At 44.2% G+C, this 26,767-nt stretch overlaps 1 protein-coding gene across 1 annotated transcript in view; it reads right to left on the bottom strand.

The window, feature by feature from the left end:
• Positions 1–1,559: 1,559 nt before the first annotated feature.
• The window catches only part of KCNK9 (potassium two pore domain channel subfamily K member 9), an 86,780-nt gene continuing 61,572 nt past the window's right edge, over positions 1,560–26,767 (bottom strand). The window contains exon 2 of the mRNA XM_009474016.2: positions 1,560–2,848. Within this exon, the coding sequence (XP_009472291.2) occupies positions 2,007–2,848 (842 nt within the window). The 3' untranslated portion in view covers positions 1,560–2,006. The remainder of the gene's footprint in view (positions 2,849–26,767) is intronic.

Raw genomic sequence — 26,767 nt, 5'->3', positions numbered from 1 at the left:
ATTCATAATCCCAAAGGAAGCTGCATAGGGGAGTCAAAGTCATGGATACTTGCTTTTCATTTACTTGTTGAAACACAGATAAGTAAATTAGGAAAACATGAACATATTTGATATAGCTAATAATTTAAAGCCAGGGAGAAGAGAACAGAGGAGGAATGACATTCCTTATTTCTCCCTAATTAATTATAGATGCCTCTTTGAAAGGATATCAACATCCATCAGCACACAGAGCTCAGAGCTGGGGCTTGTACAAAAACACACCATCTACTTTAAGAACAAAAAAAACAAAAGGATTATTGCTTCTACACTGGGAGCACAAAATGGTTGAAGCAGTAGGAGGTGATTAGTGCCAAAAAAAGATGGGTTTTGTATGGCGACTTAACACGGAAGGTGATTTAAAAGATAGGATTAAATCAGAGACAAAGGTGCAGGTTTATAAAACTCCCAGTCCTACCCCTGTCAAATCAAAGATAAATCTCCCAAAGCACTAAATCCCATGTAATCATTGCAAATTCCTATTGTCTTAAAAGGGAGCTGGATTAGGCCTCTAATTTGGTTCTGTAAAGTCTGTTTGGTCCAGATGAGCAACTGAGAGACGGACAATCTCCAAGGAACAACTCTACGACATGGTCTCAACATCCTCCGCTACAACTTGCCCATGCAACCACTCCCAATGTTACCCTCCAAACACTGGAGTAAAACTGCTTTTGCCCATTACTGCTGAATGCATTTTGCCTTTCCGCCTAGCAAAAAAGCAATATCACATCTAATCTCACAAGTTCCCAGTGAGCCAAACACAAGATACTGTCCCTTGAATTCTTCCTGAGACCAACAAAGGCTTTCCATTATTTACAAATCAAAAGCATTTAGAGACAATCATCTTTATTTTTTTATTTAAAACAAGGAATGCCCTGTCACTATTATATAAGAAAAAATATACATCCACCTATTTATACCCATCCTAATCCAAGCATTCCAAAAAATATAACTCCTATTCATGCAGGTAATTGCTGCACAAAATAATAATAATAATAATAATAATAATAATAATAATAATAATAATAATAATAATAATAATAATAATAATAATAATAATTTTATAAATAAAATTAAAATAACAAAATACACTCTTTAGTTCCAACATTTCTCCCAATTTCTCTTAAAAATTCCACTTGCAAATTGTTGGAACAGTTGAAAATGATAAAAGTAAATATAGTTAAATCAATACGATTATTTGCTTTTGATTATTAATTCCATTGCTAGTTTTTCTTGTGTTTTTATTATGCATACCAGTTTTACAAAGTGCATGCTTTATTTTATTTTATTTTTTTTAATTTTGAACTGGCAAGCTAAAATGATCCATCTTTTCCTGCCTTTTTTTAATGTTAATACAATCTAAAATCTAGCATTAAAAAATTTATCATGATACACCTGGTATATTGACTGCTTATGGCGCATGCTTGTCTTGGCAAAAAACAAAACAAATTGGCTCCCCTCCCACCCTCCCCATTCTTTTTGGAAGCAATCTAAAAGTTAAAAGCAGGCTGGAACACAATTGCTTCAAGGGAAAAAAAAAATAATACCTGATGCTTTAATTTTTGTCACATGGCACTAGTTGTGGAATTGCACGCGCACACACGCACCCGCACGCACACCCAACACGCACGCAAGCACGCACGCACGCTGCAACCTGCTCGTGAGGAAAATAGTTTATTAGGTCAGGAGTGCCAGCGGCACATGAAGGCTCCCAGCTGTGTGTGCAACTTTGGATTTGGTACCCACTTCACGTCACCTTGAATCCTCTGACATCCACCGAGGGGGTAATGTAAGGCATACTTTGCTGGAACAGTAATAATCCATGCTTCATGCTCAAGAGCTGAGTCTCAGAGGAGGACTGGCTTTCTCTACTCCCTTTGGCCTCGCTCCGTCTCACTCAAGGAACAAAAAAACCAAAACAACGGAGAAGAACTGGGGAAAACAAGGAAAGCAAAAGAAGACAAATCCCTTTAAATGGACTTTCGCCTTTTCATCAGCCTGTGGTTATCTGTAAAGCTGTGCAACCCAGGTGAGATGGAGCTGACAGGAGATGGGAAAAGGCTGTTTTTTAATGTGCTTGGTGAGATCTCCTCTATCTTGTAAGAGATGGAGTGAAAGTACTGGGGGTTCAGCTTCGAGCTGAACGAATTTTGGTGGGACACCACCCGGCTGGTGTACTCGTGGGACCTGTAACACATGCAGGAACAAACTGACTGAAGGTCTGTTACTTCGGCCTTGTACCGTGGCCGACCATGCTGGGAGTCCTCTTGGATGTGGATAATCATGCTGTTGCGGTTCCCTGCCAGGGACGCCCGTTCCTCGGCATCCCTCCTCTCGTCCTCGCTGTTCATGGTTAAGAACCTGAGAACAACCAGATTTAGAAATGCCCCAATGACTGTCAACCCCACTAGAATGTACATAAAGCTAAAAGCCACATAGAGAGGCTTCTTTTGAAGGGCCCCTTTGGTCTGCAGGGCCACATAGTCTCCAAACCCTATCGTAGTCAATGTTATAAAGCAGTAATAGTAAGCATGGAAAAAGCTCCATTCCTCGTACTGGGAAAAGGCTGCTGCTCCAATGCAGAGTGTTCCCATGCAGGAGAAGAAACCCACAGTGACCATGTTTTCCATGGAGACCTCGGTGCTCCTCATCCCACAGCACTTTTTGATGCGTTTCAAGAGGTACTTGACAAAGGTGTTCATGCGCTCGCCCAAGCTCTGGAACATGACGAGTGTCAGTGGGATCCCCAGGACCGCATAGAACATGCAAAAGGCCTTCCCCGCGTCTGTCCCTGGGGCAGCATGTCCGTAACCTGGGAGGGGGAATGAAAAGACAGGACAGTCAGCAAGGCAGGTGGTGACCACAGCTCCCCCTTTCACACAAGCCACGTGAATCGCAGAGGCTCTGATGCCGCAGACAGATCCAAAGCTACAGGAACACTGCAGTCACACAATCTTCCCAACTCCTCGCCTATGTCCTGTATCCAAAGCAAATAAGACATAGAACAACAAAGTTGTACACACAGGAGTGGGAAAGATGAAAGAATGGGCAATCCATCCTGCTTCAAATAACTGTGCGGTCTCCTAAACAAGATTATATTGCATTCATTTGCTAAAGAAATTTCACATCCATCCTGTATCACACGCAATAGTGGAAACTTTGGAAATAGGTGTACTTGCCCACAGTATTTTTGAAAGGAGTTGATGTTGTCCTGTCCCAAAACCAAAGTACCCTGATGGCATCCAAATTCTGTGTCTGCCGGCATCGTGGAGTTAACAACATCCACAGACCCACCGACCACAGAAATTCCTTTCCAAACTCTTCCATAACTGAATCAACCTTTCTCCTAGACACTGTATGAAAGCCACTCACTGCTGGAACACCATAGGACTTTAGGGGTTTAATTCCTGCTCTATCTTTAATTATTGAAGAATAACTTCCAGCTTGTTTTATAGTTTTACAGCTTTTGCAGCTAGCCTGGCAAAGGCAATTTTGTCAGGATATTAAACTAATCCAGGACAGAGGATGTAGCATGTTTCACAGCATAGTTCACAGACAGTAAAATCATGGCTAAACCTTTATTCTAAATCAAATCATCAGTGTGGAGGGTCCGTTCTGAAATTATAATTCCACTTTTTCATATCACACTGCTTTAAAAATCTACATTTCTTACAGCTCAGATTCTAAGTGACAGTACCAAAGTCTCCAAAATGGGATGGCTGGGACTCACCTGGCCATGGTGTGCATTGACCACCTGGGTACCACTATCTAGACTCCCCTTAAAGTCAATGAATAGAAATATGCACTTCCCAAGTGCAGTTTATCTCATCAACACCTAGGTGTCTAAAACAGGTCAATAAGTTATGCTCAGGAGACACCTATTTCTCTACAGTCATTATAATAGAAAACTCGGGACAGAACTCAGTTGAAGATTAATATACCTAATTTTTGGTATCTTATATGTGTGCTAGGTGTCCAAGCTCCCATTATAGTCAGCAAAGATTTAATGAAAACAGCCAGTAGTGAGTTATTTAACTGACCATCCCAAGTCTACCTTATGGTGAGATGAAATGACAGTCCTGACTGTTTCATTGACTGTATTCATTAGGTCCCCATTAGACTGACTAGATGTCTGTTGACTGCAGAATTTAGACACGTACTGCACAGGTAGACAACCTGCAAACAGCCAAATACAGGCATCTTAATCATGAGTAGAGCTCCACCTTCAGTGACTAGCTCCAGTGTTGGTGCCTGCCTGGTGCCTCAGTAGACACTGAGGCTTTAAATCAGCTTTCCAGAAAGAGGCATCTAGCATCATTTGAGACCCCTGAGATATCAGGATATCCATAGAGGGCTGGCAGATGAAACACAGGGCATACAGCAGACCCACACTCTTACAGATCAGAAGCTGGAAGCCAGACAGCACCCGAGATACTACTCAGGCAGACCAGAAGAGCATGGTCATTCTCTGCAGACCATTCCCATCATACTGCCTCAGCCCTGCCCATCACCTCTAGACTCAGGTTATGGACCTGCTGCTCTGAATTTGTCTAAATTTTTTTTTAACCTGTTGACACCGCCCACTGCCCCAACCTTCTGTGGCAACAGATTCCAGAAGTTCGCTATCTGCTGTGTAAAAAAGTACTTCATAATTTCAAGCAGATTTTCTTGTTTTAGCTAAAGCCCATTAGCTCTAGTATTAAAGTTCTATATCTACCTGATCCATCACCTGCATGACTTCAGCTAAACTCAGCTTTACCTGTGGCCTCAGTTGTCTCCTGTCTGAACTGGAGCCACAGCCTTTTTAGTTCATATAGCAGAAATCACATTCCCTTGACCATTTCAACGTCCTTCTCTGGAACTTCTCTAGCTCTACCACATCATTTTTGAGGTGCAGAGACCAGAACTCTGCATAGCCCTCAGGATGTGGGCGCACCACAGAGTCTGCAGTTTTACTAGAACAAAAATATGAACACCAGGCAACCTTCAAAACGAAAAGCAACAGTGGACGGGAAAATAAAATGAGAAAACCAGCAAGAATGCCCTCCAAAAAGCAACAAGTGTTTCCTTAGCTCAGTTGCTGGTTGTTGGCAGATGGATGGGATGCAAAAAACAGTTTACGAAGAAGCACGTAAATCAAAATAGGAAGTTCTTTTCAGGTTACAAAACAAAGAGATTCACCTATTGTATCGGGCCAGGTAGCCTGTTCATCATAAAAAGCAGTTTCCAAACTACCTGGAAAGGGAAGTGTCTTCAATAGATTGATGCTGGGTTTGTTCCACCTGACTGTCCCTCAATAAAGGCTATAATTGCCTCTCATTACTAAGATCAGCTTTTGAACTACAGGGGTGTTAATTAAACCAGGGACATCTTCCCATTTTATAGCTTTAGTTACAGCTGATAAAGAGAAGGAAAGCTTCAGAAAATGTGATTTTTCCAGATGGTTGCAGAGATGGCAGTTGGTGGAAACAGCTTTCACTTTGGGTTCTAAAGAAAATGGTTGGGGTGAAAAAAGATTTCTTTTGATATCACTATATCCCTCTCACTAAAGGTATCCACACAGACAGTTTAGGGAGATTATAAAACATTAATATTATATGCTTACACACTATCTCGCAATTGAATTTCTAAGATTTGTCACAGACTTTGTAATTAACTTGGGACACACAGCTCTCCCATAAGATAAGAATATATCCGTATCCCTGTTTTACAGATAGGACAGCACAGACACCAGCAGGCTATAATTTCTCTCCAGTTCACACAGGTAGACAGAATATCCAGAAATTCTGATTTCTATTCTGCCCCATGTCATACTCACTTTCCACAATATCAGATAAATGTCTTTTACCGTATTTTCACCATGAAGCTAGGGTGAAGAAAGGACTTTATTCATGAAGCTGGAATAAGACTTTACAAATAGATTCATGTATAGGGGATCAGAGTCATATATTTCTCCAGTACAACACGGCTTTAAGTAATAGGCACCTTAGTCATTGCCTTCAGCACTCTGAAACAAGGGGTTTCAAAATACACCAAAGAAAGACTTAACTCTCCGTTACTTTAGCATTACAGAATCTATCCAGCATACAGAGAGCAATACATGAAAAGTAAACTCCAGCAGTTCACGTTCTCTGAAATTCAGTAAATCTCAAATTTAAAACAAACCACTGTCTTCTTAACATCAGAGACTGCGTCTGGGAAAAATGAGAAGGTCAGTAATTGCCAAGGGACGAGGGGCACAGAGAACCATTAACGCTGGGAAATGGCCCTCCGCAGTGCACAGGGTCAGTCTCCAAGTAGTTGGGTTTTACTTGTGTCAAGTAAAGGCAGAAGCAGAAGCTACTACTTTGGTAGCAGATTTCAGCTGCCAAAATTCAGCCTAACTTCCTCTACATGAATGCCACTACCCTTTACCAGAGTACGAAGAGATGACTCTATGTGAATCATAAGAAACACAAGGCTTAAAAAGAAATAGAAAGGTTAAGCATGACAGTGGTATTTCTCACTCTTCCGTGGTAAACAAGAAAGATCAAACTAAATCAAAATTACGTATAGCAAATGCATCCCCTAACAAGCCATGGGGCTTGGATAACATTGAGAAAGGTATAGATGGAGCTTTACATTGGGCCACACCTAGGTAAATACTACCCATACTACTCTAGTGTACTAACCAGTTTGCTGAGATCCCACAACACAGCAATATGACCACAGCAGGCAGGTTTGTCTGATACTCAATGAGATATAATTTGAATGACCAAGGACAGCCTAAATAACTTTCATCTTGATTGGAAGTGATGTCATTAGTACTCTCTTTTATAATACCTCCCAGCTGCTTAGGCTTTCAAGACAGAGCTCATCTGGGTTGGCACCAAGAAGAATAGTTTGGCATGAAGAAATGTCACGTCTCAGAGTGTTACTCCAATTCTGGACTGCAGAGAACCAACACACTGCAAAAGCCATCTCCTCCCACTTATGGAAGGGCTGGGCTACAGACATCAAGCAGAACTGGAGGAAGGTGTAGGCAAGGGAGGCAAAAGTTCAGACCGTAAGGGCTGATACCAAATGAGTACTCTGTTGAGGTCTTCCCTGCCTTTGATTTTTCCAGGCCTTGTCCATTCTCCGGTGGAAAATTCTCAAAGACCATGTGCATCTATATGTAATTCTAGAAAACAGGGGAATACTATTTTCTTGATTGCCAGAGTGTAGCTATGAAAGTCTGGGGAAAACTCACTCGGACACCTTCAAAGCTTATTTTTCCATGGTGCCTTTCAGATGAGAGACACAGAGAGAAACTCCTTATTACAATCTGTGAGGTCCATTCAGGAGGACAACCCAAATAGCTTTCTCTCGCTTCTAAAGGGACATTGTGCTGGGGTACCAGGCCACAACCGTAGCGTGCAGTGGAACACAGCACACAGCTACCCTGAATCCAACAGTGACCGCAAGCAGATGGCTGGGGAAGAGTATAGGAATGACATAATTATATGTGACATTTCCCCCAAGTAATCACGTACCCAGCTTCATCATTTGGAGCTCAGGGATTTCCTAAGCCAGATATGGTTTCACTGGTTTTAGTAACACACAATGGATTTTTCTTCCATGAGCTTGGGCATTGTCCCCTGAATGTGTATAAACTTCTAGCACCTGTAACATTCTGTGGCAAGAAGGTCCATAGATCAACCATGCGTTCTTTAAAAAAATCACCATCGCTTCATTACTTCTCTCCCATTACTATCATCTGATGTCCTCACCTCTTCTATGGAAAGACCAGAAACAATCATTTCCTATTCTCCTTTGCGTCACTCATGATTTTATAGACATTTTATCAAGAAAAATGCCGTGCCTGCATTCAGGCCCTAAGCAAGTATCTCTGGCACTGTATAGCCTCATGTGGACAGACCAGCTTGCTTAGATCTACATCAGTGATCTTTGCACCATGCTCAGCTGCAGGGTATAGACAGGCCTGTAACGTCTGTCTTACCCTCCAAGACAAATTCTCTTGAATAACTCTTTGTTTCTGGAGCAAAAAGGGTCTCAATAAACAATTTCATGCTATTGCAATGATGCAGACTGCCCGGAATAAGTAAATCCATAATAGAAATAACACATTATGGGAAAAAAATCCTGAATACTTTCAGTGTGTTGCATCTACATAGTAACCACCTCCAATACTGCAAGGTGATATCTACTCTAGCAAACTAAACTGGGACAAGGGATGGATTCCACCACCAACCCAGGATTGTCCACACTCTTAAATCATTAGCACAGTTCCCGTCATGGCTTTACCTGGATCAACCAGCACTGTCCCAGGCAAAGTCCATGCCTGGTCCACCCACGGAGGTCAACACTGGCCAGGGACCACTGCAGCTAAGCACCACTCTGGGGCAGTACGTGTGTTTAGCTGTTACTGGCATTCTCCATGCCATTGCTACTGGCCTCCATGTCTCACAGAACACAGGTCCTGCTCCACTTTGTAGCATAGATGGAGCCTGCATGGTGCAAAGCAAAGGGTGTTTTTCTACACTGGGCTCTGTCAGAGATTGGGAGAGGTTTGTCTCTAGATGTGCATTGGTACTAGGCCAAATACATGGTCAGTGTTAAAAAATAAAAATTAAACGTGGCAGTGTTAAGTTATTTATAGATCGCATTCAGGTCAGTGTGTGGCTGCAGAGCAGCTAAGCCTCATTCACATTCACATTCAATGTACAACAGGTTTTAGATGTCTTGAATCTCGAAGCAACACTCTGCGTTATTCATGAGGGACACTTTATTTCTCTCAGGACTAGGCTTCTCCCCTCATTCATCTACACATCATTCATCCCCGTGATGGACATGTGGGCCTCGTTGTCTCTGACAACAGCCTTCGGAAAGAAATGAACTACTCCATCCCCGTGACTCAAACCTTTCTTACTCATGCTGGCAGCAGCCCTGGCCGTGAGATAATGAAAAGAGGATAATGGCACCTGTTACTCAGATGGGCAAGCATAACTCAGATTAAAACATCTTCCTGATGTCACACACTTCACTTCAGAGGTTCATCTACGTCAGAGAAACTGCCACAAAGAACAGGCTGGCTCTCCGCTGGATTTGCTGCTCATGCTTTCAGCAGGGAGAAGAAAAACCATGGCCTTCATGGTGCAGATGAAAGAGGTTTCAGTAGGGTTCAGGGAGATACTTCATCTAACTAACTGGTAGTAACTTATTTACCAGGACAAAGGCGTTCTCCTGTAAGGAAATTGAGAGCACATCATGGATGCTGCTGTACCTGGATGAAAGCTGCCATGTAACTACACCAGCCTCCTGGCACACAAGCACTGCTGACTGCTCCCTCTTCTCTCTGCCAGATGTCTGGGCTCTCCCTGAATCATAGAATCATAGAATCATTAAGGTTGGAAAAGACCTCTGAGATCATCGAGTGCAACCTGTTAACCTAACTGCCAGGTCCACCTCTAAACCATGTCCCTAAGCACCACATCCATATGTGTTTTGAACACTTCCAGGAACTGTGATTGCACCACTTCCCTGGACAGTCTGTTCCAATGCCTAACCACTCTCTCCATGAAGAAATTTTTCCTAATATCTCATCTAAATCTCCACTGGCACAACTTGAGGTCATTTCCTCTTGTCCTGTTGCTTGCTACCTGGGAGAAGAGACTGACCCCCACCTTGCTACAGCCTCCTTTCAGGGAGTTGTAGAGAGCAATAAGGTCTCCCCTCAGCCTCCTGTTCTCCAAACTAAACAACCCCAGCTCCCTCAGCCGCTCCTTATAAGACTTGTGCTCTAGTAATCCTGCTGCCTTTCTCCCCAGACATCTCCAGGACTCCCTTTTTCTTTCATTCCCTTGTCAGTTGATCTCACTGCAGCACATCAACTGAATGATCCCTCTTACTTTGCACATCTTCCCCTTCCATCCTCAAAGGCATCTTACCCTTCCATGCTCAAAAGGCAGTCTCTAATGTCAGGTCAAAGCGTGGCACACAGCTCCCTACAGGAGCACACAGCAATATGGGCTGTTACCATCCCATGTTGTGAAGACATGGACGTTGTGTGAGAGAAGGAAGGATGTGCCAACCCTCAGGTGCAAACTCAAATCCAAAATCCCTCGACAAGGTCGGCACAGCCTCTCACCCTGGCTCATCCTTGCTCTCTTATGACTGCTTCCATGTTCTGACTGCAGAGGTAAGGCCATGACACCTTGGAAATTACACTCATCTCTTTGCATTGTATCAAGACCTGCAGAAGACCTCCTATTCTAGGCAGTAGGGATGCAGCAGGCTTTCCTCATTTTATTCTCCCCACCATGAGCACAGACATCTCTTCTTGATCTTGGAACCAAACTTTCAAGATGATCAGGGAAAACAGCTTCAAAAGCAGCTCCGACCAGCTAGGCAGGCACACACAGATGCACAGGCAGTGTCCAGCAAGGAAATGAGGAGGAAAAGAAATGGCTTCTCTCTGTGATCCGCTGACCGGCAGGTGAAGGTGCAGCCAAAGCCAGTCTTCTTGTGGGCAGGAGGCCAGCCCTGACCCGTGCATATCTAGAGTCAGGACAGACAACTGCCTCGGCCTCGGAAATTACCCCCAGCACAGCGATTTCTGTAAGCTCACCAGGCACGCTGAATCTACTGCCTGTCAGCAAACTCGGTGTGTGACAGCCCCGCAGCAGAGCTGAAGGTCTCATCCAAAATGACTTATAAGACTGAAAATTAGTGCTGAGTCAGCACAATACCAGCTTCCATGCCATTCATCCCTCCATCAAATTTCCTCACTCCCTCCATTGGTCTGGTCTGCAGCCATCACACAATACCTTCTGCCTTATGAAACTTGGACTTCCCACTCTGGAGCATTACTGATAGTAATTTTTTTCCTGTAGCTTCTCTTCCAGCCACACTAAGTTGTAGTAAATACCAGGATGGTGAATGCTTTGCATTGCCAAAACTGCCTGTTGGCATCAATTCCCTCCCCTGAGCATTACCAGATGTTGTTTAACCATGTCCTGTTGGAAGATACAACCACAGGAAAACTACTACATCAAGCATGCTTGGGCAACTGCTTAAGAACACAGCCCCGAACTCTTACAGCCATGATGGACCAAGAACTGAGGCCATCAGCTGTGACAGCCTTCTGGGTACTCCTCCTGTGGGTCCAACTTGGGAAGACAACATGTTTCTCACACTAATTTGAATGATAGTGGTCCAAAGGCAACAATTTAATTTTCTGAAACAGTCATGCACTCTCATCCTCATTTCTGATTCAGGGTAAGACTTAGGACTTCGGGTCTGGCTGGTTTCATTTGGGGATCACATGCAATACAGTCAGGCATTCCCCATAAGAAGCTGACTCTCTTGAGGAGACTTCTCTTGGATTCTTAGAGGATCGAGGCAAATAATGTGTCCCAGTCCCAGTAAGGCTCTCAGTAAGGTCACCTCCATGGGATATGTTGGAGAACTGTATTTCAGAGGTTCTCAGACTGCTTAGATTGGGCTTTCCTCCTCCTTCCCTGCCTGGACTCCACCACCAGCATGTACAGGGGATGGTCTTTCCTCTGTGCTGTTGGATGCCTGCCTGGGGCAGTGAGGGGACAAATCAGTTCAGTTCATTGGGGCAGAGTAGTTGGAAGTGCTGCTCATTCAGTTGCACGCCCATCAGAGGTGTGTACCGAGGCAGTTTCCACCCTCCCCACAGCTGGAGAGACCTGGGGGCTTCTCTGCTTCCCCTGGAAAAGATCTTGTATTCCTCCTGAACTTATACCCCAACGGGAAACACAGCTCCCCCGTTTTGAGACATATTGCTTCTGCCTAACAGGGAAGCACAGATTTGGTCACAACATTTGGCCATTTGAGATACCCACTGGGTTACTGAATGAAGGAATAGGTTTACAGGTTTAAACCAAGCCATAAGAAACTCTTCTTTCTCTAAATAGTTCTGGTTTTATTCTCATTTCTTGACGAGAATGAGCCACCTATATCTATTTCGCTGCCCATCTGTCTTTCCTCCCCAATAGCTGTGAAGCTGCTCACCAATTTCCACCACTTAGAAGAAGCTATAATGTGAACTTGATAGTAACCTGTTCTGCTGGGCTTGCCATCTGGCCAATCTGAATACACATAAAACAGCCAAAAAATCAACACACACATAGTGCAGACTCAGCTGCAATGCGATCAGCTCTTTCTCTGGCCAGTTACAGGAAAAAAAATAGGAGCTGGGAGTCCTGCAAGGTGGGGTGAGATGTAGGGGCATGAGAGAGAACTTCAGGAACAGGATGTCTCCATCACCTTATAAGACAGCCTGTGATGGAATACCTATCTGCCTGTGAGGATGAGGATGCACATCATGGTTCAAAAGAACTGGGAGATGTTTTGGAGCTCACAGGAAACCAGGCTTGACTACTGCTGCTGCTCAAGAAATGACATTTCTAGCAAAAGACAAAACTTGAAAAATATTGCTTTAAAAAAACAAAATATTTGAAAGTTCTACATTTGTTTGTTGCTTTTTCTTTTGCACATGAACCTTTTCCATTTTTTCTGTGTAAAATTTACACTATAAAGGGTTTTACTAAAAAAGTAAATGAGGGAAAGTGGAAATTTTCAAATGGCCGCATGAAACCACCGCCAATCTTCCGGCTTATCTATATGACACAGAAGACCTGATTATCTCAAACCTCCTCCTGTTGAACTTCAGCAGCCTCTACTTTTACTGCTTAGATAAGAGATGCCTGCGATCACTGGTAATTCTTTTGAATCAGATGACAGAGCATCTGAGGTAATTGCCACCTGGTGTAGCACCCCCCAGGAAATCAAGGATGCCAACACTGGCCAGTTAATTTTGTCCAGACATGACAACATTAACTCTCCTCATCTCTGAGACTTCCTCTGCTTCAGAAAAGAGGCTGGGAAGAGGGAAGAGGTTCCTCTCCAGCTCTGTGAGGAGACTAGCATTCAAAACAGCAGTGATTTGGGCCAAGTTTCTGGTATACCATTTCCCAGCTTCTCCTGAAACCAACAGCAGCTCTGTTCTGGATTTCCAGCTGGGCAGTAGTTGACAGTTCCCTGGACTGCAGCCGAGCCTGGCCACCTTTCTGAAGAAATCAACAGCGGTACAAATCGGCAGCCAGGCGCACCACCAGGAGACCGTGTGTGCATCACAGGGACGCAGCAAGACAGATCAGCCAACAAGCTGGATTCTTGTAACAGCAACAAAAACAAACCTCCAAAGTCCAAGGACAAGCAGGTTGACCGTGACTCTTAGGGTTCATACATCTTGGGAGCTTTGTGGTAAGCACCAAATGATCAGGTTTTCCGGAGCCTGCACACCACCAGCTCAGCATAAAACCTTTGCATCTGGACCGGAGTGCATTCTATATCTCTTTGGCACCGAGATACCTGACTGCAGAAAGCCCTGTAGCACTTCTGAGTCAACATTTTCCCATGCTCTCTATTTCTGACTGCCCCTGCACGCCTTTCCTCCACTTCCTCCTCTCCATTTTGTTTTCTGAAACAGTCAGAGGATTAACCTGAGGCTCACATCACATCTAGTCCCAAGACAAATCATGCCCAGAACAAGTTCTCAATCTGAAGAGAATGGTAGCAACCACTAGGAAAAGACTTATCAGGTCATGTTATCCATTCCCGCAGGCTGGCATATGATTGTTCCCTACAATATATTCTCCAGGGCTTTGTCCAGTTTTGTTTAAATGATTGAAATAACAGGGTTTCTGCTCTCTCCCTTAGGAAATTATTCCCCTGTCTAGCAGATCCAGCTATTAGGAAGGTTTTTTTTGATACGCAGCCTGTATTTTTCTATGCTGTCTTTTATCACAGTGTTCTTTTATAGTCCTCAATCCAACACACCCCATTTTTCTCCATCGTTACTCACTCTTTTATGCTTCTTGGAGACAGTCACAGCTTCGTCCCTTAGTCAACTTTAGCTATAAACAGATCTCTTTGGGGCAGAGTCCTGCAGCAAGGAAGATGATAGGTGTTTTACAACAGATACCTGGACTGAGATTTTAAATGTCTCTTCAGAGCATCTCCTTATGGGATCACTTTTCTTGCACTTGTTTGAGATCTTTTTGCTCTTCAGAAACTTTCAGGATCTTTGCTAGAGTTGTGCACAGTCCTTATAGATGCAGGACCATGGTAGCAGGGTTACCAGTTCCCTGGACTGCAAAATATCCTCTTTGGGCATGTAGGTCTGACTGGTCATCACTATAACATTATGTCCTCATTGTATAGCAGAATTTCCATGATGCTGTCATTTCTTTACATCCCAAAGGCTCCTTCTACTGCACATATGTGACTGCAATAAGCATTATTTTTCCTTAGTCCCCTCTATAAATGGCCTTCTTGGGCAATTTTAATAGTTTTCTGTAACTGATTTTGGTTGCTCCCAGTTTATTGGCAATGATCTGAGACTTATCCATGAGAGGGGAAGATGAAGGACTCACCACCTGCAGAGTTGGCAGGATGATCCAAACAGCACTCTGGGAGATCAGGGAAAAACACATTAGGAAGAAGCGTAGGGGCTCATGTCTTAACAAGAGGCCAAAAATGAATGCATTCCTTCTTCCTTTACTATGCTGTGATGACAGAAAAGGGGCATGAGAGATTCCTGATTCGTCTTTGTTCGAAGGGTTAGATCTTTTCAAACTAAAAACATCAAATCTGAGCCTTCATGGAGTTAGCAGGATTCTGCTCCCAGACCTGCTGAATGCCTGAGAGAGCTCTCAGTCTGACACTGCCAGGGCTTGAGAAGCTGGATCTCAACAAAAACCCTGCTAAACAAACGTTACCAAAGGCCGGCACGCAGCAGAGTGGCTCGAATCTTTAATGCTGTAGTAATCACGTCCTCTGTACCTGTGATGTCATTATCCACTGCAGTCCAGAGAGCTCTGTTTGCAAATCAGTGTGACATCAAATGCTGTCAGAGCTGGTCTGGTAAAATGCAGTACATCCAGCAAGAGACACGAAGTAGCATTTAGAGAGGTGGTTCAGCTGTGATTTCACTGAAGCCTCACATTTTGCCTCTACAACTCTCATCTCTATGCAACAGAGAGACTTAGAAGAGCACAGACAACTTGCTATGAGTTCGCCCGCCTATCTGTTTTTATTTCGTGCTGTATCTACTGCAGATTGTTCCCATGAGGAAGTAAAAAAGGATATTTTTCAAACTTTTAGAAAATGCTAATAGGCACGTGGTATTTTGAGCAGATTCTCCTTTCAGCTGTTTAACAAACCAGGGTTTCCCCATCCGAAAGGGCAGCTAAAGGAAGGGTTAGTGATTCCCACTGTGCTCAACTTTGGTCCCTACTAGAAAAACATGCCAGCAAATCAATTAGGAGACACGATTTTTACTAATACAGACAAAGTGGTACAAGCCCTGATCTAATCAAAGCTAGACAGCTACAAAAGCCCTCCTTCCAGGGTAGTCTCTGTCTCAGGAGGTGAACAACTGAGTGTGCAGGAACCACCAGTTCCTCTTCTCTCTTCTTTGCTTCTCACTCTCCGCCCCTTCATGACCACGATAAGGAATTAGCCAGATGGACACAAGTTTTCCTGTTTCTAGCTCTTTGAAATCATAGACTCCTTTACATCAGTTACAGCATTTATTGTACCTTTCTGTGAAAAAACCACTTCCAAACACGTCTTCTGACTCTGGCTGGCTGCAGTTTTGGCCAAGGCTATTTTCTCTGCAGACACTCTAATTTTGCAGCACTTTTATTAGCTGAAACCTGGCTTCAGTGATCAAACAGCCAAAGCAAGTGGAGTCCATCATAATTTCCCCCATTACATCACATATAGACCGAGCAGTGATTCAATTGTTTTTATAGAGAGATTTCATCAAAGGGGTACATTTATTTCATCAAAAAAAAAGAAAAAAGAAAAACATTTTGTTCAAATGCTTTGCATTGAGCTTATTCTTACCAATGTACAATTTTTTTTATTTCTGTTGCTCTTATTCCCAAAACAGACTTATGCTTGAAAATACAAGCAAAAAGAGATTTCTCAATTTTCCTCTACAAATTTTAAGTATGTTCTGTGAACTGTCTTTGAAAAACTGAAATAATTCAACCAAAACATTTCTATGAAGGAAGAAGTTCAATTCTGATTGAGAAAGCATTTTTGGAAGTTGAACCAAGAAAGTTAATGAAAATACATTGCCCAACTCTACTGTCCTGTTCAGTTTTCCATTGAGCCAGTACTAACTTTGAGGTACATTTATCCTTGCACTTTAAAGACAGAAGAGCTGAGCTACAATCTGAAGGTCAAAGTTTTGCAGCATTGTTCAGGGTTGTCTATGGGAAGATTTGCTGGAATTGCAGTATCAGGGTAATTACACCGCTGGAGCTAGACCGGTCTAACTCACTGGGTTGGCACTTTCATATGAAGCTACCTCATCCTTTTTGTCTGATAGCAACTTTCATTTCAAAGAAGCAAGCACACACCAGGAGCGTAGAGACTGCCAGTACCTTTCCCCACCAAGATGAAACCAGAGGCGTTTCTCATGGGATTCTGTTCCAGACAGCAGGAACTGTCCAAGGTAAGTCAGGTGTTTTAGGAACTTAAGCCTAAGAGATATTAAACCCAGAACTTGAGTTCACATGCAGTGAAAATCTCCTTCCTAAAAAGTTAGGGCTTCTGTCTCCACTAATCAAGCTGTAAGGCTGTCCCTAAACTCACTGCTCTTACAGCTAAAAGTCTTCCTATTTTCAATCCAAACTTGCTCATGGTCTGTTTGTTCTCATAAAAGTCAAGTCCTCAGCTCAAACAGCAATCCTACCCGTTTGTCTTCCCTGCTCCCATAGATCAATAAAGGTCAGCCATATCTCACCAGCCTGTTTTTTTACCTACGGTGAATAAACCAGCCACTGCTAGTCTGTTGCATTAGACGGTTTCACTTTCATAGCATTTTGCACCTTTCCAGCTTGAATTCAATTTTCTTGTACATCAACAACCCAAATTTAGACACAGAAACACAGAAATTCAATGCTCCATTTGTACAGACTTTGAATACTATTTCATACCATTTTAGACAGATCTTGTAGACAGCACTGACACAAAACTTGAAATAAAGCACTGCATCTCGAACCTCCCTGTCTTTGATTTGCAGTACTAAAAATCCATGGGATCTTATTTTGTCTCACATTGATGAAAGTAGAGTAATCTTTCTTGGTGGCTATGAACTCACAGCACTATAACTCAAGTACACGAGTTCATGGTTTAACTAGAGAGAAGCGTTTGAGCAAAGCTCCATGTTAGCATTAAACAGATGGATGCTAAAAAGAAACTTTCCATATACTGCAAGCACCTCTCCAACAAATGACCCATGAAAAGCAGGATGGGGTTCGTGTGCACTACTGAGTATTGAAGCTGACAGGCGTATCCCAATTAGTTATTCTAAAAGTCACTCGGTTTAATCTCCTCAACACATTTCCAGTTCCCAACAAATCCTTTTGCTGAGACCAGTCTGAGATCCTTCACCTCCCCTTTTATTTCTTTATTGTTTACAGACATCTACCTTTTCCATGTCAGCCCTGATAAGCACACCAAGCAGCAAGATTGCAGGAGGCAGCAGAGTGAGACACCATTTAATGCACCTGACTAGGCATAATCAGAGCAATCCATCACTTCAGTTTTCTGTTCCCAGCCAACAGGAATAGTCAACCTGAGTGGAAAGAAATGGGAAGCCACTTACCAAAACTTCTTCAAAATTCTACCCCTCACCATTTCTCTTTTGCTGGGTGGAAAACAATGTCCTAATATATTATTTTAATATCATAACCAGGTGTTTTTCATATTTCATCCCTGAACTCCTCCATAAAAGGTAGCTTGAGAAATCAGGCTGACGAAATTCTTCATGTGACGTTTCTAAGCAGTCATAACCACCATTTGCGCAGTTTTTACACCTGAGAACCTCCACTGTGGTCCAAGACCCCGCAGCGTCAGGGGCTACAGAAATGACACAGAATAACATGAGATGGTCTGTCACTATTCACAATTCTCCTCTGGCACTGGGAATTACCATCTGTACTTTCCAGACATGGATACCAGAGAGGGAGAGGGCCTACTCATGAAGAATACAGATCAGACTAAGAGTTTGATACCCCCCCCAAAAAAGGCCACATATTGAGGAAAATTATTAATCTGTTCAACAAGGGAGAAAACTCACTAGGAGGATTATTTAAAAATGTTTTGGACAAAACCCTGGCTAACATCCTCCAGAACCATTCCTGTAGGGATTTAAGTCTCAGTTTCAGCTTCACTTGCAAGCTTTGAAGCTTATATAAATAAGGAGGAGCACTGCTGAGGGTCCACTAGAGTTCCTCTCTATGAGACATAACAACCCTCCATTGAACCACCCCTCCCATGCATATCCTGTACTTCCAGTGCTGGATTATCTCACACTCTTTAGTTTGGGACTGGAGTTGCAGACACATGCTCAAGTTTGGATTCTCACTAAGGATCCTAGCACAGTTTTGCAGAAGTTAAGTTTCCTCAGCTGCACATTTTGGGGAATCAATATATATAATTATGTGGTGGGTTGATCTTGGCTGGCTGCCAGGTGCCCACCAAGCCACTCGATTACCCCTCTTCCTCAGGTGGACAGGGGGAAAAAACAGGATGAAAAAACTTGCAGCTTGAGATAAGGACAGGGAGATCACTCGCTAGTTACCATCACAGGCAAAATAGACTCAACTTGGGGAAGATTAATTTAATTTCTTGCCAATTGATAACAGAGTAGGATAGTGAGAAACAAAGGCAAAATTAAAAACCCTTTCCCCACCACTCCTTCCTTCTTCCCAGGCTCAACTTCACTCCTTCATTCCCAACTCATCTATGTCCACCCTCCACATTCAATGCAGGGGGATGGGGGATGGAGGTTGTGATCAGTCCATAACACTTCATAGAATCCTAGAATCATAGAATCGTTTAGGTTGGAAAAGACCTTTAAGATCATCAAGTCCACCACTAAACCATGTCCCTAAGCACTTTTAAATACCTCCAGGGATGGAGACTCAACCACTTCCCTGGGCAGCCTGGTCCAGTGCCTGACTGCCCTTGCAGTGAAGCAGCTTTTCCTAATATCCAACCTAAACCTCCCCTGGCGCAGCTTGAGGCCGTTTCCTCTCGTCCCATCGCTTGTTACTTGGGAGAGGAGACCGACCCCCACCTTGCTACAACCTCCTTTCAGGGAGTTGTAGAGAGCAATAAGGTCTCCCCTCAGCCTCCTCTTCTCCAGGCTAAACAACCCCAGCTCCCTCAGCCGCTCCTCATAAGACTTGTGCTCCAGACCCTTCACCAGCTTTGTTGCCCTTCTCTGGACACGCTCCAGCACCTCCATGTCCTTCTTGTAGTGAGGGGCCCAACACTGAACACAGCACTCGAGGTGCGGCCTCACCAGTGCCCAGTACGGGGGCACTATCACCTCCCTGGCCACATTATTCCTGATACAAGCCAGGATGCTATTGGCCTTCTTGGCCACCTAGGCACATTGCTGGCTCATATTTAGCTGGCTGTCGACCAACATCCCTAGGTCCTTGTCCACTGGGCTGCTTTCCAGCCACTCATCTCTGTCGCTCCTTCCTCCTCACACTCTTCCCTTGCTCCAGTGTGGGGTCCCTCCCAAGGGATCCAGTCCTTCACAAACTGCTCCAACATAGGTCCTTCCCACAGGCTGCAGTTCTTCAAAAACTGCTCCCGCATGGGTCCTTATCACAGGGTGCAGGCCTTCAGGAACAGACTGCTCCAGCATGGGTCCCCCACAGAGCCACACAGGTCCTGACAGAAAACCTGCTCCTGCGTGGGCTCCTCTCCACAGGCTGCAGCTCCTGATAGGAGCCTGCTCCTGCATGGGCTCTCCAGGGGCTGCAGCTTCCTTCAGGGCACATCCACCAGCTCTGGCATGGGGTCTTTCATGGGCTGCAGTGTGGATATCTGCTTTGGCATGGTCCTCCATGGGCTGCAGGGGGACAGCCTGCCTCACCATGGTCTTCATCACAGGCTGCAGGGGAATCTGCTCCAGCACCTGGAGCACCTCCTCCCTTTCCTTCTTCACTGACCTTGGTGTCTGCAGAGTCGTTTCTCTCACATTTTCTCACTCCTCTCTCACAGCTGCTGTGCAGCATTTTTTACCCTTTCTTAAATATATCACAGAGATGCCACCCGCATCGCTGATGGGCTCAGCTTTGACCAGCGGCATGTCCACGTCAGAGGCAGCTGGAGCGGGCTCTGTCCAACATGGGGGTAGCTTCTGGTGTCTTCTCACAGAAAGACACACCCTCTGCAGCCCCTGCCTACCAAAACCTTGCTACATAAACCCAATATAGATCAATAGCTATTTTTTATTTGCTTGCTTGGTTGCTTGTAAGTCTTGGAAGTAACAACTCCACTTCCAGACTTGCTAGCTCATTTGCTTATTTGGGTCTCATTTGCTTTGCAAAACAATAAGCAGTTTGATGGAGCTGTTGTCACCAGCTTCAAGTGCTCACACTGAGTCTGAAGCTGCTTCTGAGTCCTGAGGACTTCCAGACTTCCTGGATGTGTAGCAGCAGCAGAATTATAAACCTGGCAATGTTTTATTTATCTTTGCAGAGGAGCAGCTCTCAGCTTGATAGAACCTGTCCCAGGGAGAAGACTCCAGTAAGCATCAGCACATCTACTGGCTAACAAAGTAGCTTTTCTTACTAGGTAGATAGGAGGTACATGGCCTAAAGACAGAGTATCTGAAAATATCCTTCAAAAGAAAAAAAATCTTATTTGGTTGCACTGAATCTCAGATAGACTTCTGTACTCACTGCCCTGTTTCTCCCATTAGTTTCTTCCTGCTTCTTTTCCATACCCTCTCCCTTCTTGTTGGCCATATCCATTCCTCTTCCTCTGCTCCACCTGTATGTCACTCCCATGCCATTCTCGTGCCTTTACCCTACTGGTTTTCATTTGCTGTTATCCCCCTTTTTTTGGTCCTATTTCCCTCCCCTCTCTTGCCCACTTTCTGTCATTCCCATCTGCCCCTTCTTCATTCTCCTCTGTCTTGACTATAGCAAACACCAGCCTCCTTAGGCAATACACAATAGTTAAAAGAACTTCATAGCCTATAACGACCCTATACAACAGTTGTTCTATGACCATAATTGCTAACTATAAACCATCAGCCTTATCTTTGCAGACAGGATTAATTCTGGCATGGTGCATTATAAAATTAGCCATCCTTGGCAAAGCTACTGGCCTTCAGTTTTCGCAAGAACACAATTAAGTGGCATTTGCACAGTCAAGCTAGAGCAAAGCTAAGAGGAGACAGACATCATGAAGTTATTGGATTAGGAAGTAAAACAACTACTCCTTGGTTAGATCAAGCGTTCGAACACATTATATAACATTTCAGAGGTAATACAGGCAAAATGAAACTGCTCTTAGGCACTTTCCCTCCTTCCCTCCCTCCCCAGCGAAGCCGTGGGGAAGTGCATTTAATAACAGCAAATGAAGGAAGTCACTACCAGATCTCCAGACTTTGGGTTTGCTCAGAAGGTAACTTGTGCCACACCAGCAAAAAGGTTAACTCGGTGGGGACTCCAGAGCATGCACACAGCCTGCGGTCTTTCCTAATTAAACACACACGCACACATCATAATCAGAGCTGCTCCTTCACCCCAGGGCTGGATCTTCGGCTCGTATAAGTCAGCAGAATGCCCCAGAGGAGCTACTTTGATTTATGTTGGCTAAAAATCCAGTCCCAGAGCCTCTGTGCGTACATGAAGATGTGTTAGCATAACTGGTGAGTATCTGGGCTTAAAGAAGCCTTGCTCACACACAGATTGTCACCGTGCAGATAGGCACTTGTATATACATCGGTAGCAACTCAAGCCTCACCTCTTCTCCAAATGAGCTTTTGATTAGCGATGGCAATTCTCCGGAGCTGGTGTCCACAAGCTCCATCCTGCTGAGGTGATCTGCCCCCCACTCAGGGATACAGTCCAAAGGGAACAAAATCAAGGAAGTTTTCCAGTATGCCCTACTTTGTCATCACAGAGGTCCCCCAGATCACTGCATTTGTCATGATTTTGGAAGAAAGCTATAAATCACAGAACAGTTTCAATGCACCATTTTTTTTTTTTCTTTTTCACAACCTGTGACATGGTTTGCTCATGGAAACTGGAAAACACAAACATTTGTCCAGCCCCCTTTAAACATCTATGCCATGTCAAAAGGTAAGCATCAATACTGTTATTAGGAAAACAAGAATCCTAACATGGTTCTTCTTTAGAGGAAGGGAGGTAAGAGACATTGGCTTTAAGGGAAAAGATCTGTAGTCCTTTGGAGTCTGTCAAGGCCAAGTGTCCTAGGCACTCAGATCCATTACACTGTGATAACACGTCCTCTGGGAACTGGGTTCAACTTTTGACGACTCACACAAGTTTTACATGTGAATCCTGTTCAGCACAGCTCTGTTTCTCCACCCACCCGCAGCCACAGGAACAGGCTAGCTTAATTTACTGCTGTTTAAAAACAGACGCTGGCCCTCAATTTGTCTCCATCAAGAGAAAAAAATACCCAAGCTCCTCAAATGAAAAGCCCCGCAGGATTTTGCCTGCACGAATGTGAGATGGAGATTTGACAATAAAAAAGACATTTCATTTGTCTTATTAGTGGCTGACTACTGTGGAAGGTGTTCAATCAATTAGACTGATCTTGGACTCGTGAATTATTGATAGAGAGAGCTGGATTACACTCTCAAATGCTTTTAGCTTAATTGCCCAACCCATCATTGCTTCATTTTCTTTTTCTTATGTATATAATTTTTTTTGTTGTTTTGTTTTTTAACTATAGCAGCTTGCCAGCAGCTGACCCCGTTACTTTGCTGCTGTTGCCAGCACTGCCGATGCTGATCCAAGGAGCGAGCGCTGAAGCCTCGGCCGGGCAGCGCTCGTCGGGCGCAGCAGGCAGGCAACGTCAAGGTGTTGCCAGCATTCCCCAGAAATCAAGTGGGACTCGGGAGAACAGTGGCTTCCCACTATGAGAGAGACATGCATGGAGGATCAGGGGTGCCCCTCTTCCACTTCCAGCCCACTCTGCACATTTTGTAACTCTCAGTCCCTTTCCATGCTTTTCTCTTGACACCTTTGCTACTCTTTGCTTTGTGCCCCCTTTCCTTCCCTCCCCTCGCATGCAGAAATGCAATACAGCACAGATCGTCTTGGCCCATGTACCATCTCCAGCACCATTTGAGTACCCAAATGGCCCTTCTTGCCCCTTCCTGACCACCACGGTTCCCCTCAAACCTTCTTAACTTTCCCTTCTCATTAACCCTCTCCACCCTCAATACCTTCCAGCCTCTTCTCATGCCCCCTTCCTCATCATTTCTCAGCTCTTACACCCTCTCCCCCATTTCCCAGACTGGACCCATCCTCTCCCTCCTCCCCTTGTAGCCTGGAGCAGGCAGTTTGGTGTAAAAAACATCAGGATTTGGGAACACAAGCAAAATAGTTAAACACGGCCAGCAGAGATAACAAGCGTCATTATGTGCAGGGCTTTGAGTAATCCGGCACGCACACAAGCCCCGAACTGCACTGGCCTTGATTGTTTAACTCTCAGTGATGTACTGGGACATTAGCAGAGACAGATTCACTGTATTAGAGCGTGCTCCATATTTTATAGACTAAGCACATCTTAAATGTCTTTAAAGCATGGTTCCCTGCGACTCTTTTGCAGGCTAACCTAAAGCGGGGAGAGAAAAGCAAATGGATTTATAAGGACATGGAAGCTATTTCACAGCAAGAGAGGAAAAAGAGAAAGGGGGGGAAAAGAGCAAAGTAAGATGAGATGGGGAAGGGTATGAAGAAGAGATGAAACGAGCAGAGCGAAGAGGTGAAAAAGAGAAAGGAGGATATGAAGAAAGAGAAAGGAGAAAGAAAAAAGAAAGTGAAAAGGAAATAAAAAGATGAGGAAAACTTGCCCATGGAAAATGTCAGATACGCAATGTGAATGCTTGGAAGAACAAGAACTCCTGGTACCAGATGTGAACCAGAGTATTTCTGTGATAACAGGAACGCGATACGATCGGTACACAGTACTGGGGGATATGATCTGAGAGAGAAATAAAAGCTGTAACGGCAAAACTGCAGTGCAGGTGAATAACACGGTAGCTCATAAGGATTTAAAAAATGAGATCATGCATATAACAGAATCCATCTGAATACAATTCATTTTCTGGGAAGCTGTTACAGATCTCTGCCACTGGATCCAGACATGACAAGATCTCTGGGAAATTATTAGAAAGATAAATAATACTGGGAAATGTGTCATTTTGCAATTTTCTAGATGGCAAGTGGAGAATTACTGTTACTAGCAATACTTGAGCTCAGTCCTTCCTGGATGTAATAGGCAATAGATTTTTTCCCCCCTGAAATAGCATCAGAGCCAGCAAAAAGCAATTCTCTTTTATACTCAGTTTAGATCAACAGTGAGGACACTATGGAAAAGCATTTGATCAAATGTTCACTACTACTTTTTAAATTAAAAAGAAGGATAAGCAAAAGCAGGTATCCAAGTCCTTAATTTCCGAAGTGCAATGGTGAAAAATTAAAGGGATTAGTAACTGAATCACTTGATATGAAGAACGCAGGGATGATAAAAAAGAGGCTTGAGACTTCTCCATGACAAATGCACAAAGAATACCAAGATTAGATTACAATAATGCTTATTGCACTAGATCATGCAATTTATTGCAAGATTACGGTAATACTTATTGCAAGGGAAGTATTGACAGGGACATTTAAAACGAGTGGGAGAAGGACAAATCAACAAATCCATGTCTGCTAAGTTTCTACATGTAGGAGTAAGATGAACATTAAAACAAACAGAAGAGAGTTCTTTGGATGTGTAAGGAAAGAAGGCATCTAGGGAACAAAGGTAGGATGAGGATGAGCCATACATTAGAACAATATGTTGCTTTGGTTTTCAGCAGAAAGGAGGTCACTTAATGCTCAGGCAAAGTCCAGATAAAGACCAGTAACTGGGATAGAGAACTGGTAACAAGTCCTGAACAACTCCCTACATACTCTAATGTTGAAACGAAATATCCCTGTATCAGAATGAAACAAACAAACAAACAAACAAACAAACAAACAAACAAATAAATAAATAAATAAAAACTGCAGGTGTTTCTTGTTGCACTCCAGTGAGACTAATTAATATGCCCCACAGGGAATCCCTCGTGAAAATGAGGAATGCTGAAGGATTAAATAAGAAATGTCAACATGTTGTGTGAGATGGGAGAGGATCAGCCCAGAAGGAGTTAATGGTTGTTTCTTATCACCATGGTTAAAGAGATGTCCGTGGCAGCTTTTAGTACAATGAGTAAGCGAAGAAAGGTCAGAGGAAGGAGCAGCTGAGCCAGGGGCAGAGATCCACAGATCTCAGCAGGCTGCAGACATGGGATGGTGGCTGGGCAACTGGCAGAGCCTTGCTGGAGGGAGGTCCCATCCCTGCAAGCACACGTGGAGCTCCTCACAGTGGGGCTCATCTTAATTAATATTTCCATGCCTGGGACAGAAGCGGGATGCCAGTGATGAGATATGCCAGCCAGCAAGTCATGAATGCATCTGTAATATAGGAGGGGTCTGTAGCTGATACCACCAAAAAATTAAAGTGGGAGCACGGGGAAGGTTTGCACAGCCTCCATCCCATGTCTGCAGCCTGCTGAGATCTGTGGATCTCTGCCCCTGCCTCAGCTGCTCCTTCCTCTGATGTGTTTTTGCTTACCTATTATCGTACTAAAGGCTTGTCTCGCTCATAAGCTGCCACAGACGTCTCTTTAACCATGGTGATAAAACACAGCCATTAACTCTGACAATATAGGAGGCAAGTGTCTTCGGTGGCACAGGCTGCCAGCCTCTTTCCAGGGGGCTGGGAAAGAGCTGAAACGCAAGGAAAATGGTATCCTGGAAAGGTTTGCCTCTCCCTAGACACAGAGCAGGGATCTGGCCCCTCTCACCCACGTCACCCCAGCCCCTTCCCGCCTCTCACGCAACTCAAGCAACCGGGTGAGCATAGTGGCGTGTCCCTGCCTCGCAAGGCCGATCCCCATCTTGCTGATGAGGAGATCCAGAGCTGCCTTTCGACAGGTCAATGCCAGCAGAGACAAATTGTACGGAAATGAGGAGACACTTTGCTTACACCAAAGCACCCCATAGAATGATTTCATTCACAATAAATCTCCTTTCTCAGCAGTGGCAATCATAAGGGGCTGGGCTGTTCTTGCATTTAATTCCCCTGATTGACGTTAGTCCCAATTTACTGTGTTTTAAGCGCAGAACTGAGTCCAAATTTCCCTTGCTACTGCTTCACTATATCCTCCTATTTAAACTTTTCTCTGCTCGAGTTTGCCATGGTGCTAGGACACATCCTGAGAGATTCAGTCTTACACTGCACTGTCCTTGGCCACTGCCATGAGCCAAGGAACGTGCAGTGTCTTGAGCACCACGACACTTCCCCACCCTCCAGAAAGAGGTGCTACATAGCCTCGGTGAGCTGGAGCTGCAGAAAACATCTGGATGGTCCCAGTCTGAAGACTAAGTAGCAGGTCTACCCCCAGCAACACCACCAGATCTGGGTTGGCCTTGGTCTTTCATGGCCTCCTTCCAGCCCAAGGTCTGGCGAGACGCTGGTTCATGCCCGGGTCTCAGATCCCAGCGTGTTGCCACATCCCTGCCTTGCTCACGGCCGAAGAGCAAAG

This window comes from Nipponia nippon, unplaced genomic scaffold (genome assembly GCF_047370975.1).
Source record: "Nipponia nippon isolate SJK-2023a ecotype South Korea unplaced genomic scaffold, ASM4737097v1 scaffold_1, whole genome shotgun sequence".
Lineage (NCBI taxonomy): Eukaryota > Metazoa > Chordata > Aves > Pelecaniformes > Threskiornithidae > Nipponia > Nipponia nippon.
The sequence above is the reverse complement of the archived record's forward strand: the minus strand, read 5'-3'. Positions and strand labels throughout refer to the sequence as shown.